The sequence below is a fragment of the Argentina anserina genome, chromosome 3, assembly GCF_933775445.1.
Source record: "Argentina anserina chromosome 3, drPotAnse1.1, whole genome shotgun sequence".
Taxonomy (NCBI): Eukaryota; Viridiplantae; Streptophyta; class Magnoliopsida; order Rosales; family Rosaceae; genus Argentina; species Argentina anserina.
Window position 1 is genome coordinate 6,310,180 of NC_065874.1, and position 13,548 is coordinate 6,323,727.

At 37.6% G+C, this 13,548-nt stretch overlaps 3 protein-coding genes across 3 annotated transcripts; 2 read left to right on the forward strand and 1 right to left on the reverse strand.

The window, feature by feature from the left end:
- The first annotated feature begins 1,294 nt into the window (after positions 1–1,294).
- LOC126786911 (uncharacterized) lies at positions 1,295–2,795 on the forward strand. The gene is made up of 2 exons (XM_050512872.1): positions 1,295–2,015; positions 2,410–2,795. The coding sequence occupies exons 1-2, from the start codon at positions 1,295–1,297 to the stop codon at positions 2,793–2,795; spliced, it is 1,107 nt and encodes a 368-aa protein (XP_050368829.1).
- A 3,579-nt stretch (positions 2,796–6,374) lies between these two features.
- LOC126785817 (ras-related protein RABF2b) lies at positions 6,375–9,914 on the forward strand. Its single transcript, XM_050511468.1, has 7 exons — positions 6,375–6,594; positions 7,235–7,312; positions 7,419–7,586; positions 8,086–8,134; positions 8,317–8,390; positions 9,081–9,174; positions 9,506–9,914. Exons 1-7 carry the CDS (start codon positions 6,556–6,558, stop codon positions 9,604–9,606), a joined length of 603 nt encoding a protein of 200 aa, XP_050367425.1. The 5' UTR covers positions 6,375–6,555; the 3' UTR covers positions 9,607–9,914.
- Positions 9,915–10,854: 940 nt separating this feature from the next.
- On the reverse strand, positions 10,855–12,303 carry LOC126788756 (probable aspartyl protease At4g16563). Its single transcript, XM_050514767.1, has one exon. It carries the CDS (start codon positions 12,301–12,303, stop codon positions 10,855–10,857), a length of 1,449 nt encoding a protein of 482 aa, XP_050370724.1.
- Between the last annotated feature and the right edge of the window lie 1,245 nt (positions 12,304–13,548).

The following is a 13,548-nucleotide window of genomic DNA, read 5'->3' on the forward strand; positions in this document are numbered from 1 at the left end:
CTCTTCTACAGTGGGTACGAGTGTTGGGGCTGTTTGGTAAAATTAGCTAGCTAGCTCGCATTAGGGTTTTCCGTATTAGTATATTGTTCTTGCATTGCATGGGATTAGAATATGGAGACCTAACTAAATCTAAATTATTTTGTAGACTTTTGATGTAGATTTATTCTGCTAGATAGATCTTCTCCAATCTTATGAGATGTAAAGAAAAAAAAACAGGTCTTTTTTCAACACCACCATGCAGAGCAATGTTCATCATTGCAAGAAATTAATTCTTATATCGAGCCAATGAGTAGTCTGCTGGATTTATATATTCAAAATGTAGTATGTATAGTATTATGCAGTACACTGCTCACAAAATAATACATCTTTTTGCTGGTAAATATTGTTCGATGAAATGCTAGGTAATTCGATAGTAAATGTTCTATGAAATCCTAATTAACGAGCATAGTTTTGATTGAATAATTGAGATTGGAACTATATAACATGGTAGTATTCTGCATTTCTATCTTATTAGTATCTGTAACTTTGAGCTGCAATATTTAAAGCATAGTGAATAAGAAAAAAGAGGGCCGAAAAAAGAAACTGTGCAATTCGAACGGGTATAATGATGGAAGGCTACAACACGTGTAGGGGGGGGCAGTGATAGTCACGCATTCACTGTAATCTAATGCCAGCAAGCACTTCATCTTTTTCCTCTTCCAATCTCTCTGAAATTTTTTTGGGGTTTGTTCATGTCAGTTTGAATGGATTTGCTTGGCCTTTTCTTATAATGCTACCACCTCTCTCTCGTTCTCTCTCCTCACTGTAGGGAGCAGTAGTGGTTTGAATAATTAGATTTAGATTTGAACTTTAATCTCACAAGGGTGTGCAAATGCAAATCCATCACCCTCAAAAAGGTTTGAAAATTTTAAGATACAAAGAAACATTAAGAAAATGGAGCTACCTAGCTTACGTTGTCAACATCGATCAAGATGCATGTTTAAGAACCCTAGATTCTTTTTAAGGTAATCACATTTATGTCCTTGTACCCAAATTAGCTATCTTATTAGTGAGAGGTTTGACTGGAAGGTTGAAACCAAAGCGCCTACGTCAAATAAAAATCTATTTTTATTGGAAAAATTCTAATATACGTTGATATTTTATGAGTAGGATAAAAAATATATATTTGTTGTTAGGATGTTAACCCTTTCTATTGCACCATTTCTTCTTTCCCTCCTCTTCTTTAAAGCCTAGGCCTCTCTCTCTCTCTCTCTCTCTCTCTCTCTCATATTTATGTGCTGCATGCATCTTGGGAATGGCTGAAATTCAAGGAGGGAATAGTGGCAGTTTTGTAATGAGGGACTACAGGAAAGGGAACTGGACAGTGGGGGAGACAATGGTTCTGATTGAGGCAAAGAAGATGGATGAGGAGAGGAGAATAATGAAGAGAAGTGGTAGTGGCAGTGCTGATCATGGGGATCAGACCCCCAGATCAATAAGCAAACCAGCTGAGCTGAGATGGAAATGGGTGGAAGACTATTGCTGGAAGAAAGGCTGCTTGAGAAGCCAAAACCAATGCAATGACAAGTGGGATAACCTCATGAGAGACTACAAGAAAGTGAGGGAGTATGAGAGGAGATGTGTAGTGGGGGGTGAGAATAAGGAGTTGCCATCTTACTGGAAGCTTGAGAAGAGTGAGAGGAAGGAGAGGAACTTGCCTACCAATATGGTGCCTCAGATTTATGAGGCTTTGGTTGAGGTGGTGGAGAAGAGAGAGATGGGTAGAATTGTGGTGGGTGCTGGTGGTGGTGCTTCTGTTTCTGGGTCCATTAGTTCCAACCCCAACATTGGATATGTGGTGGAGAGACCCATGGTTAGTGGTGTTCATCAGTCTACAGTGTTCTCTCCTCCTCCTAATGTGATGCAACAGCACCTGATCCAAGCTCAACCAATTCCAGCAGTGCATCGTTTACCAGCACCAGAGGCAGCTCAACCACCTCCTCCTCTTCCATTTTCTCAACCTATTCCCCCAGTAGGTACTCTCTATCTCCACCTCTTGCAGACAATCCTTGTACTTTTCATTTTGAATCTATTATCAAATAGTGCATTTCTTATTTTCTTTTTTCCAAATACATTTGCAAACAATTTATGTTGGTATCAGTATACTGTACATTTCATGCCAAACTCCACTAACAATGTACTTCCAGTGAAAAAAAAAAATTGTATGGAATTCATTTTATGCTTGATCTTCTTGTTGAATAAGAAAAAAGATGAATGCAGCATAGTTTGATCTCTCTGAGTAGTTTTTATTTTTCATGTTTTGGCTTGGTTGCATGGTAATAATGAACAAAATGATGCTGATGATCAGTTAGTATTGATTGGTTGATTTGGAGTTTCCTACTTTTTTTTTGGAGACATGTGAAGGCTCAGATACTGATACAAGTGAGCATTCTGACTCACCAGCCAAAAGGAGGAGAGGAGGGAGAGCAAGTGGTGGTGGTGGTGGAGGTGGAGATCAGCAGCAAGGGATCAGTACCAGTGGGACTGTGAGCGCAAGCACCTCAAGTGAAGTGGGCACTGCTATTTCCAGAGGAGCTTCCATAATTGCAGAAGCTCTTCAGGGCTGTGAGGAGAGAGAAGAGAGGAGGCACAGGGAGATTTTGAGCATGCATGAGAGGATGATTCAGATTGAGGAGACTAAAACTGAGATCAACAGGCAAGGCATTAGTGGCCTTGTTGATGCCATTAACAAGCTTGCTAATTCCATCCAGGCCTTGGCTTCCAACAACCAAACCCAATCTTCAGCTCCAAAGTGAAGTGATCATCATTATCACCATCTTAATTATTATTTACAATAATTTTCTATTTATTTTTGAGATAAAATAGAGATCAGTATATCGATCATCATCAGGGCATTTTATCAATCCCCCACCATCTGGTTGATTGTACATAATTTAATTACAATCCCATTAATTGGTTCTATTTAATTTCAGTTGTTGTTTAAGTACTAAAGATTCTATTCATGTCATAAAATTGACCTTGTCTTTGATGTTTCTGGGCTGAAGATCTGAAATATTTCATAAAAGATCTTCCAACAGAAAAAAGATCTGCACAGTTCAGGCCTCAGCTGCAACTCTCCTCTTCTCAGTCTTGACTACTCACACAAATTGTGTCACAAAAAGCTAATTAGATTCTAGAAAATAAAAATGTGTAGATGAAAAAAGGAAAGTTGAAAAAGGACAATACAGAGGCATATGTATAATTAAAAATCTCCAAAGTGGGGGATAGAGTTGTTGATGTATCATTTATGAGGGTACAGAAATATTGCTGGAGTACTGAGCAGTACCTGCAAAACCTGCACAGACACAAGTGCTTCCCCCAAAAGACTGGTCAAAGGGGAGACCAGTCAATGATCAAGAAGTAGAAGAAGAAGAGGCTGGATTGGATGGGATATGCCATTGTGTACAAATTACCTTATTACCATAATGCCATCATTTTTCTTTGTTTGGTATTATTGGTGTCATTGGTTTTGGATTCTCTTGCTCTGTGACAAAAGTTGGTGTTTCTGGGTCTGACTGTGAGAGGACTAAGGAGGGAGGAGGAGGAGGAGGAGGTGGAGGTGGAGGAGAGGGAGAGAGTGGTCATATTGGTTGATTTGGGGGCAGCCCTTCTGACAAAGGGAGGGGGTGGACTAAAGCTTTTGCCTTTTTTCCTAAATGGAGAAGAGCATCACAGGGTGAGCCTGGAGATGTATAATGTGCATTTTCAGCCTTTTGCCTCCCTTTGATATGGTTTCAGTGGCATCATCACCCTTTTACTTCTTTTACGCTTAATAAATTACTAATCCTTCACTTTTTTTTCTTTCTTTTATTTACCTCAGTGGTCATTGCTACTTGCCTACTTCCCAACTTAAAAAATTGGTTCTTAAGGTCAATTAATTGTTTAATTGTTGAGTTAGCAGCGAATCAACAGTTTAAGGTTGTCATTTGTTGGAGTAGCTGAAAAAAGAAGCATAGAGCAACAGTGGTGAAGTGACCACAGAACTTTACTGTCTCTTGGTGCACTTACAAATCAACAGTAATCTGCACAATGGTGAAGTACTTGGGCTTAGATTTTGGGATAAATTCTTCATTTTTCTTTGTGTGGAAATACATTGTGATCAGCTGCATGATGTCTAACTTGCAGAGAAATTGAAAAGCATCCAAAGCATTGTACATTGGTACTATCTATCATTAGAGAACGCAATCGTTTTTCTTTCTACAAACAAGATAAAGCAATGGATCGGAGATATATATATATATATATATACTATATATATATATATATATATACACACACGAGGCTTTTCAGGTAAGGAGGTCATTATCTTAACTTAAGGTACATATTTTCATTTTTAACCAACTTTTCGATCGAGTTTTCACATCTCCACCGTCAAATATCTAGGTAATAACGTATAAATCATCTTCACAAAAGTTCAGCCGATTCCATAACCTTTAAGGTACTCATAACTTCGATTTTCTACTCAAAATATGAACGGTTCAAGTTCAGCAAATTCAATACGTCCATTGGTTTTGATTAGTTCGATACCTTAACGATCATGAAATCGGATGAAATTTTGTGGAGATGATCTATACGTTATAACCTAGATATTGGACGGTGGAAATGTGAAAACTAGATCGAAAAGTTGGTCAAAAATGAAAATCCGTACCTTAAGCTAAGATAAAGACATCCTTATATGAAAAACCTTATATATATATACGGATTTTCTCAAATGCAGAGGTCCGCACCAATGATTTTGGTGCGGATTTTCATCTTTTTACCACTTTTTGATCGAATTTTCTCATCTCCACCGTCTAGTATCTAGATAATATTGTGTAGATCATCTCTGCAAAATTTCAGCCAATTTGATAATCGTTAAGGCCCTAAAAATCGAATAACAAATGGACGGACCGAATTCTGTCGAACATGAACCGTTCATAATGTTAACAGAAAAACGCAATTTTGAGGGCCTTAAAGATTACCAAATTGGCTGAAATTTTTCAGAGATGATCTACACAATATTATCAAGATACTAGACGGTGGAGATGAGAAACTTTGATTAAAAAGTGGTAAAAAGATGGAAATCCACACCAAAATCTTGGTGCGGACCTCCGCAGCCAAGAAGGGCTGTATGTATATATATACACGCGCGCAAAGTACTGTGTGAAAGTTGAGCACTTAGAATGTGGGGAGAGTAACCTGAAATATGCAGAAGTTCATGCTTAATTGTAAGCAAAAATGACCATATATAGTCTTGATATCTTTATCACACCCCTAAGGCCATGACTCAAAATCAATTACTCAGAAAAGCTATGCGCATATGAAAACAGCAACATCACACAGTTACCCTTCTTTTTCAGTGTTTATAAATTTCTCATCTTACTTTTCTTTTGTTCCTTTTTCAGGTGGAATAGTGCTGTCTGCTTTTGGTAGTTAGTCCTCCTCATTGCTCATTCCCAACAAAGACTATATAGGCTTTAAAGTTGCTTACTGTACTTTTCCATTAGCAAGTCCAGAAGTCCTACAGTCATAGACTCATAGTTTAACTTATTAGTAGAGTTTAGAACTTCCAGAATAAGTAGTGGTAGACTTGAAATCTAAATCTCTTTGCATATCAAACTAGCTAGGAGTTTCTAGATACAGTATTACTTATTTCTGGAAAATAAGCTTGATCAGGTGCAAGCATGTCTGCATTTACAAACACAAAAAGATACAAATACGTACAAACCTCTAGCTTACCTCCGCAGATCCCTAAAACTCCAATATACAAGGATTACGCGCAATAAGTTAGGCCTCACTCATAACCAATGTTTTAAAAAACGAATGCGTACCCCAAGGCGTTTTCTTGAGAGCCTTGAGTCTTAGAACTTGAGGCGTTACGACTTATGTTATAAAAAAAATTAGTAATTAAATGTGTAAATATATAATTATACACATACAAAAAGAAGACATAATCAAATACCACCTTCTGACTTCGAAGGCTGCCACAAGGCACCGTCGCATCCCGGGCATCTGCTTCTGCAGTTGTGCTAGTGGCTCTGAACCTCTGCAAATTTTTTTACATTAGTTACGTCCCCCCCCCCCCCCCCCCCCCCCCAAATACAAAAGTTTCATTCAGTTTTTCAGTACACTAGTGAATTTGACCAGAAGAACCAATGAGTAGCAAAAGTGGACTCTTCCATTGGGCTCAAGATTACCGTCAGAACGGTCCAGAATGACGTGCGGCCACCGGGACCAGGCCCAACGAGGAATAACATTTCGACTTGTACACTATAGCCACGATGAAAACACAAGGAATATTAATTCATCGACACCGAGACCAAACAAAACAAAGCTAACATCGCTTTCTTTCTCTCTTTCTTTCTCAGTGAAATCGAAGAGAGAGAGAGAAAAAAAAAGAGGTAGTTGGGCACTACTCGTTCTTAAGGATCCTTGTTCTTCTTTGCTTCAGCTCTCATCTAACCCTCTTTCTTCGTCAACGTTCTCAATCTCAATTCTGCTTTCGATTCTCTCTGATCGTTTGATTCGATTACTCTCATGGCCACCACCGGGAACACGAACATTAATGCCAAATTGGTCCGTCCTCGAGAACCCTGTTTGTTTTGTTTTCAGTTCTGAGATTCTGATTGGTTTGGTTTGTGGTCAGGGTTTGATTTTGAATTGTGGGGTGTGTAATTCGGTGGGACTTCTGATCTGGGTTTGGTTTAGATTGTTGATTAGTGTTGTGATTTGATACGGGTCTGATTTGGGGGGTTGTGAGCTGTAAAGTTTTGTCTTTTATTGTTTTGGTTGATGATCTAGCTTAAGGTTTTAGGATTGTATGTCTGATTATGATCGTGCTGATCAACTGTGGGATTTGATGTATGGTTGATGGTTGGTGCTGATCGGATACTTGATTGTGTTTTCTAGCTGATTAACCATGTACCCTTGTTTTGTGGTCATGTTTTCGTGGACTGTCTGTGATGTTGTGATGCAAGGTATGTGAGAATGATAATTGATAGTGAGAATTGTTGTGGCTTTGTTTGTGTGTTTGGTAAATCGGTGCTATTGTTTGGTTGGAAATTGTTTTGTTGGAATATCATTTCCCTGATGTGTTGGCTAATCTGTTTCTACATTAGGTGTTGAAGCCCTCTTTGTGTTTAGGTTAATGTTATCTTTGTTTCTGAGTGTTGCATTTTTGTGATCGGTTGGAATGATGTTTGATATTGTGCTTCAGGTGCTTCTTGGGGATGTTGGAGCTGGAAAGTCTAGTCTAGTTTTGCGCTTTGTTAAAGGACAGTTCATTGAATTTCAGGTTGGTCTACAAATGTACAATAAACTACTGGGATTGTTTGAACTTCTTCTTCTTCTTCTTCTTTTTTTCCTGGGAAATTGATTTTTGCTTATATGATACTCTGTAGGAATCCACAATTGGTGCTGCCTTCTTCTCTCAAACAGTTGCTGTAAATGACGCAACTGTAAAATTTGAGATTTGGGATACAGCCGGTCAAGAGAGGTACCATAGTTTGGCGCCAATGTATTACAGAGGAGCTGCAGCTGCAATCATTGTGTATGATTTAACTAATCAAGTGAGTCCATCTATCCACATTTTATTGATTCTCTAGATGTATCAAAACTTAATATATTTGTGATAAGATGTTGAGGGTGTGGCATTTGTTGACCTTCTTGAGATAGCAGTGTGATCCTTGAGATCTAAGGCTTTCTTTATACAAATAGACCTCAGCTATCTGTCATACTCGTTAGTGTGTAGATTACAGTACTAATATATTCAAAGTATAAAGTTAATAATTATGCATTACAATCTGCTATTACAATATAAATCTATTCAAATTTCTAATAGCTGGCTCTATGTCTTATATCATGGCTTTCATTCCAATTTAGTGAAAAGGATAGTCCTGACAACACTTTGTAGTCTTCCTGAGCTTAAATTTGTTCTGTTGTAGTAAGTAGCGTTTTGAATTTATTCTGTTTTATATGTTGGATATAGGGAAAGAAGAAAATCTAAATTTTGCTAGTTAATTTTCCTTAAACAGGAATTTAACTTAAAACTTTTGTTTTCTCTTGTAGGCCTCATTCGAGCGGGCGAAAAAATGGGTGCTAGAGTTGAAATCACAAGGTATTTCTCCCACTGTCTTGCTGTCTAAACATAACTGGGTACTTGGCTGCCTTAAACAATCTCAGGCTATAACTTTAATTTGAGTTTTGCTTAAGTGGTGCACTTAGTATTATAACTTTGTTACGGTAATTTATGTCCTTCAATATGGCTAATTTTTACTTGGATCATTCATTTATGACAAGGCAATCCAAATATGGTCATGGCACTGGCTGGAAATAAAGCAGATCTGGTAGAGTCGAGGAAGGTGACAGCAGAGGTAATTATCACTTTCGTTTTCTTTATCCTACTTACTTGAATTATACACATCTCTTGATTGTCTGAGTCATTTTTTTTATCTTTATCATTATCATTCAAGGATAAAGCATTTTAATATCAAAATAATGCTATTGATATGCTTAGTTATTGGTCTCATTGCTGTGGTAATTATGTAACTCCGTCCTGTAGTTACCTTTTACTTGCAACAAAAAAGATTAACTATTGCTTAAAAATGTCATTTCCAAAATTCATGTTGAATCTGCTTCTGTCCCCGCATGATGAATCTGCTTTTTCCAGGATCATGTTGTAGGATAAGTTGGTTTTTATTTGTGGCTTTGAAGGAAATTTGTGTCTAGGATGTATTGGCTCCTGAAATGAGATTGTGATTAAATTTACAGAAAAAAATTGCATGAACAGTCACTATGCTGATCGTCAACTATTTAATTTTTTAGATTATATGTATCCAATAAATAAAAGAATCTGAAGAAGAGAATGAGACTTCAATTACCATATGTTGAATGCCAATTGATTTTGTTGTCTGCTTTGAAAGTAAAATGGACACATGGTAACTTCTAGTCTCAATATTTGTAAATACTTCCTTAGAACTTTTGAACTAATCTGACTAAAATTTAGAGGCTGTTGTATGCTTTTACGGCTTGCATAATTTTCATGAATGCTGTTTCTCTTGTAGGAGGCACAAGCGTATGCTCAGGAGAATGGCCTATTCTTCCTTGAAACCTCTGCCAAGACTGCAGACAATGTCAATGACATTTTTTATGAGATAGGTAATTTCTTAGTGGGGAGGAACTATAACCTGTTGGCGGCATATTGAAGGAAAATTTTGAAATTTTAGTACAAGATTAGATACCTGCTAATGTATCCAGGGTTTTATTTCGAAATCATGTCTGTAGGTCCTTTGGTTTTTTGTTGCTTTATTGTTTTCTTTTTAGGATTCAAAACTATACAGATTCAATTTAGGGTCTTCTTCTCTTTATCTTATTTATTTTTAAGAACGTAGTTCATTTACCGATAGGTGGCTTTATTAAAGTCTTTCTGCAGATTTGTTTCGCAATATTCAGTTATCTCATTAGTGCTCTTTTTCTGTTTTCGGTACAGCAAAGAGATTACCCCGGGTGCAACCTGTGCAGAACCCTGCAGGAATGGTTCTGATGGATAGACCTGCTGAAAGGGTAGCAAGTTCGTCGTGTTGCTCATAGAGATGGTGTGGTACTTTCAGTCATCACTTGCTCATCCATAATAGCTTGCGTAAATCACTGTGGAAAATGATGTATCAGCTACTGAGTTTCCCATGTATGTGTACATTTATTCAGATTTGTATATGCAGTTTGCTTAGAAACCTTCCTTCACAAGGTGTGAGATCTTATGGAGATTGTTCTTTAATTTCATGTAATGAAGTGGTCTGGCATGCCAACTGTGAGCTGCAAGTTAAGTAGTAAATAACAATATTGCTCATTCATAAAGTGGAAACCGGAAAGTATGCAGTCATCAGCATATATAATGTATATATGATATGGAAGTGTACAATAGATCGGGTGCAGACGTCCTTGGAGGAAAGATCATCTATGAAAGCTTGAATAATATAAATTTTTATTTAATTAAAGATTATTAACCTTAAATTATGTTGAGCATTCTCGATTATATTGCATTAGTTTATAAACTGAAAACACTTAGCATCAGTACTAACTTCTATGATTTCATCGATGCTCAAATTTATCAGTGATCGTACAGTCCAATAGTAAACATGATTCCTGATATTCTATGTTAAAGTATTTGTGGCTCTATCTCATCATATATAACTTTCATTTAACATTCTATATAATTTTAATTTTCACCCGTATCTTAATTACTATAATCCATATTTCACTATGATAATTAATGTGATTATGCGACTAAATTTGTTGGATCAGTTTGAAGCGTATGACATCTTGATTGTACATACTTATAATTCGCCCTCACACCTATGCTGCAGACATGCATATGTAAATATAAAGTCATGCTTAGTTCATGTCGACAAATCAGATTCATAAATTGAAGATGAACCTTGTTTTTTTTTTTTTTTAGTGTTATGGTCGTGAAAGAAGGGTTGTCAAGCCATCGTGTGATTCGTGTCAATTCAAGTTTTACTAAACGTCAACGCCAAACAGTCTAATCATGCTGCTGGAATAGTTGCTCGAGTTTATGCCATATAGATAATCTCACTGCATTCTAATAATTACTCAAATATATAGATAGAACAATATTGTTCATGCCACTCATTACCAAGTTATAGGAATATAACCAGCTCATTTCTCTTCTCTTTTAAGGCCACAAGTCCACAACGCATGGAAATCAAAGATCAAGGCAGAAAAACAAAAGGAAATCAAATATCAAAAAACTGCAAAATCCCTGCTGATTATAAGAAGTGTGCAACGCTGCAAATTAACACAGCAAGAGCTACCACCCCACTATCTTTTCTGAAGTCCTTGAGAGGCTGCAGCTGAAGCACAGTCCATTGCTTGAAACCCAATTCTCTCCTTCTGCAAGTCATACACGACCTCCACATTCTGTTGCTGGAAGCTCCCAAACACTCCGGCTGGCCCATAATCGCCATCATCCATGGTTTGGAACAACAAGCATTTCACGACAGAGGAGTTGATTGGAGCTCCCATAGCATAGAAGTGATTGCCTTGAGGCAAAGGAAGGCTTACATTGTTCAAGAAATGGAAAGTGATTGAAGGAAAGAGCTCATCTGTGACAGCATTGGCTGTGTATGGAACTTTATAACAAAGATCAAAAGAAGTCTTAATCTCCATTTCCTTGGCTCTAGGATATGTTATCAATGACTGGAGAACTGAAAGAACGTCTGAGTAAAATGGCTCAGGCAGATGAGTGTAAGTGGTTCCTGAGTCAATCAACATGCCCCCATTACCTTGTGAATCAAACTCTCTCAAGCTTAAGGGCACTTGTGTAATAGTATTATTACCTATCGTGATGGCTTCTAAGCCAATATAGTAGTTATTCGGGTAGATGGAACTCTTCAACATTGGAGTGAATTGCAAATTCTGTTTAGAAGAGATAGCAACATCTCCTATAACTAGAGGACTTGAAATGTTGGGATTGTTTACATACTTGAAGGCCAAGAAACAGTGAGAGAAGCCCTTTTGTAGGAACCCTAATTGTGATGGGAGAGAAAGCGGCCCCCTACCAAACCCTGCAATCCCAATTGGCTCTCTATAAGTAGACCCAATGCACCCAAAACAGAAATTTGGAATTTCACTAGTGATATTGCTTGGACTACTACTTATGCCATGAACCCTCAGCGTGTCTCTACTAAGGGTACCTATGACAACCCCACCCGCACCATACGTATAAGAAAATGAAGGGCATGGTCTAGGACATGTTCCCTTAAGAAGGGTAGTGAGTGAGCATCCGGCAATGGTGCATGGATCAAGAGGGTTATCGGAGCTATGGATATCTGTGCAAAAGGGGCTACCACATTGGTCTCTAACTGATGAAGAAGAAGCTGAAGGAGAGAAAGTGGGGTTTAGTCTCATGTTTCTATAATCATCACACTCCATGCAACTAAAAGAGAGATTTCCACAAGGAACCCAAGTAAGGTCACTACCAGTGTCCATATAAACTTGAATGACTTGTGGGGGTGTCCCGAAATTGAGAGATATCAGATACCCATCTCTGACTCCCCTCAGTGGCTCCATCAAGTCTAAGACCTGTGATGCCATGTTTTTCGAGTTCGCGGAGGAAATTGGACTCCGAATGACACTCCGAGAATGCCTCAGACCAAGTACTAGGGATGTGGTACTTGACTTCTGCCTGGCTAGGGTCTGGTTGAAACTCAGGAATGCAATGAGCAGCAGAAGGATAAAGAAGGGATTACTGATGAAGGGTGTTGCCATTTCGAGTTAGCACACAAGTAGTTTGTATAGTATCTACTTATAGATGGGGTTTCCTCGTCGAATCAATCAAGCTTACATATATATATATATAGGGTTTTCTGAGATGGACTAAGTTAGCTAACAGATTGTTTATGATCGATGAATTCGAGATAGGCTCTGAATAATATTGCGAGTATGAGTGTGTGACACACGAGCGCACATGCGAGAGAGCTTTGTGTACCTATGATTAAGTTATGATAATTAACAAACAACACTATAATTAGATTATATATACATATACCTATTAGTATTCATAATGATAAACAACAGTACGTACACCTGTAATACCTGCAAGTGATGGGAAATGGAGTACGTAGTACTGCGCGTGCTTTATAGTTTATATTTATATAAACAGTTTTAGACATCTGACCAATTGAGGTAATCTCAATGAGTCTATGGCCAAGCATTTTGTCGTCTTCAATTTAAATATTTTTCACAGAAAATATATATACGAATGTATATTGCTGATGCTGAGTTCAATATTAAGCTTGCCATATATTCTTGGTTCTCACCTTTAATTTGTCAGCAAAATGCAAAACTTATATACAGATAGAAAATAATGTATCTAGGTAGATAGCAGCATATATATGAATATATCAGACCTAATTAAGGTGAGACCAGCAACTTACAAGTTACAACTAACATTGATTTTTATAGTTACATATAGCTCGATCGGTAGACATATGTACTGTGCTATCAGCGATAGGTAAATGGTATTAAAGGTGGACGTATAGCAGAATGATGACAAAAATTCAACAAGGGAAAACATATGTGATTTTCTGATGCATATATAGATTATCAGACGTAAAGTCGAAGACTGATTCTTAACAGATCATAACTGGAAGAGTGATAGTGGAACTCATGCCACTGCGGATCGCCTATAAGCTTCACGCCGGATTTTATGATACTTTGAGCAATTAAAATACAACGATATCTGCACCATATTAGAGCTGCTGGAACCTTCTCACCTGGAGATGACGCAACATCCGCACTGCCAACAACTGATCAACTGCTATACTTGCTATTTCCAGGATCTCACATGGGATTAGTGTACCTATCAGGAACAAGGGATTACTTAAATACATTATTCTAGTAAAAACTGTACTTTGAACATCAATATGCCCTTTCAAATGCTAATAAAGAATTTGATATTGGAAATGACACCAACAATCTGCAATAATAATTTCTGCTGAAGTTGGCTGCTAG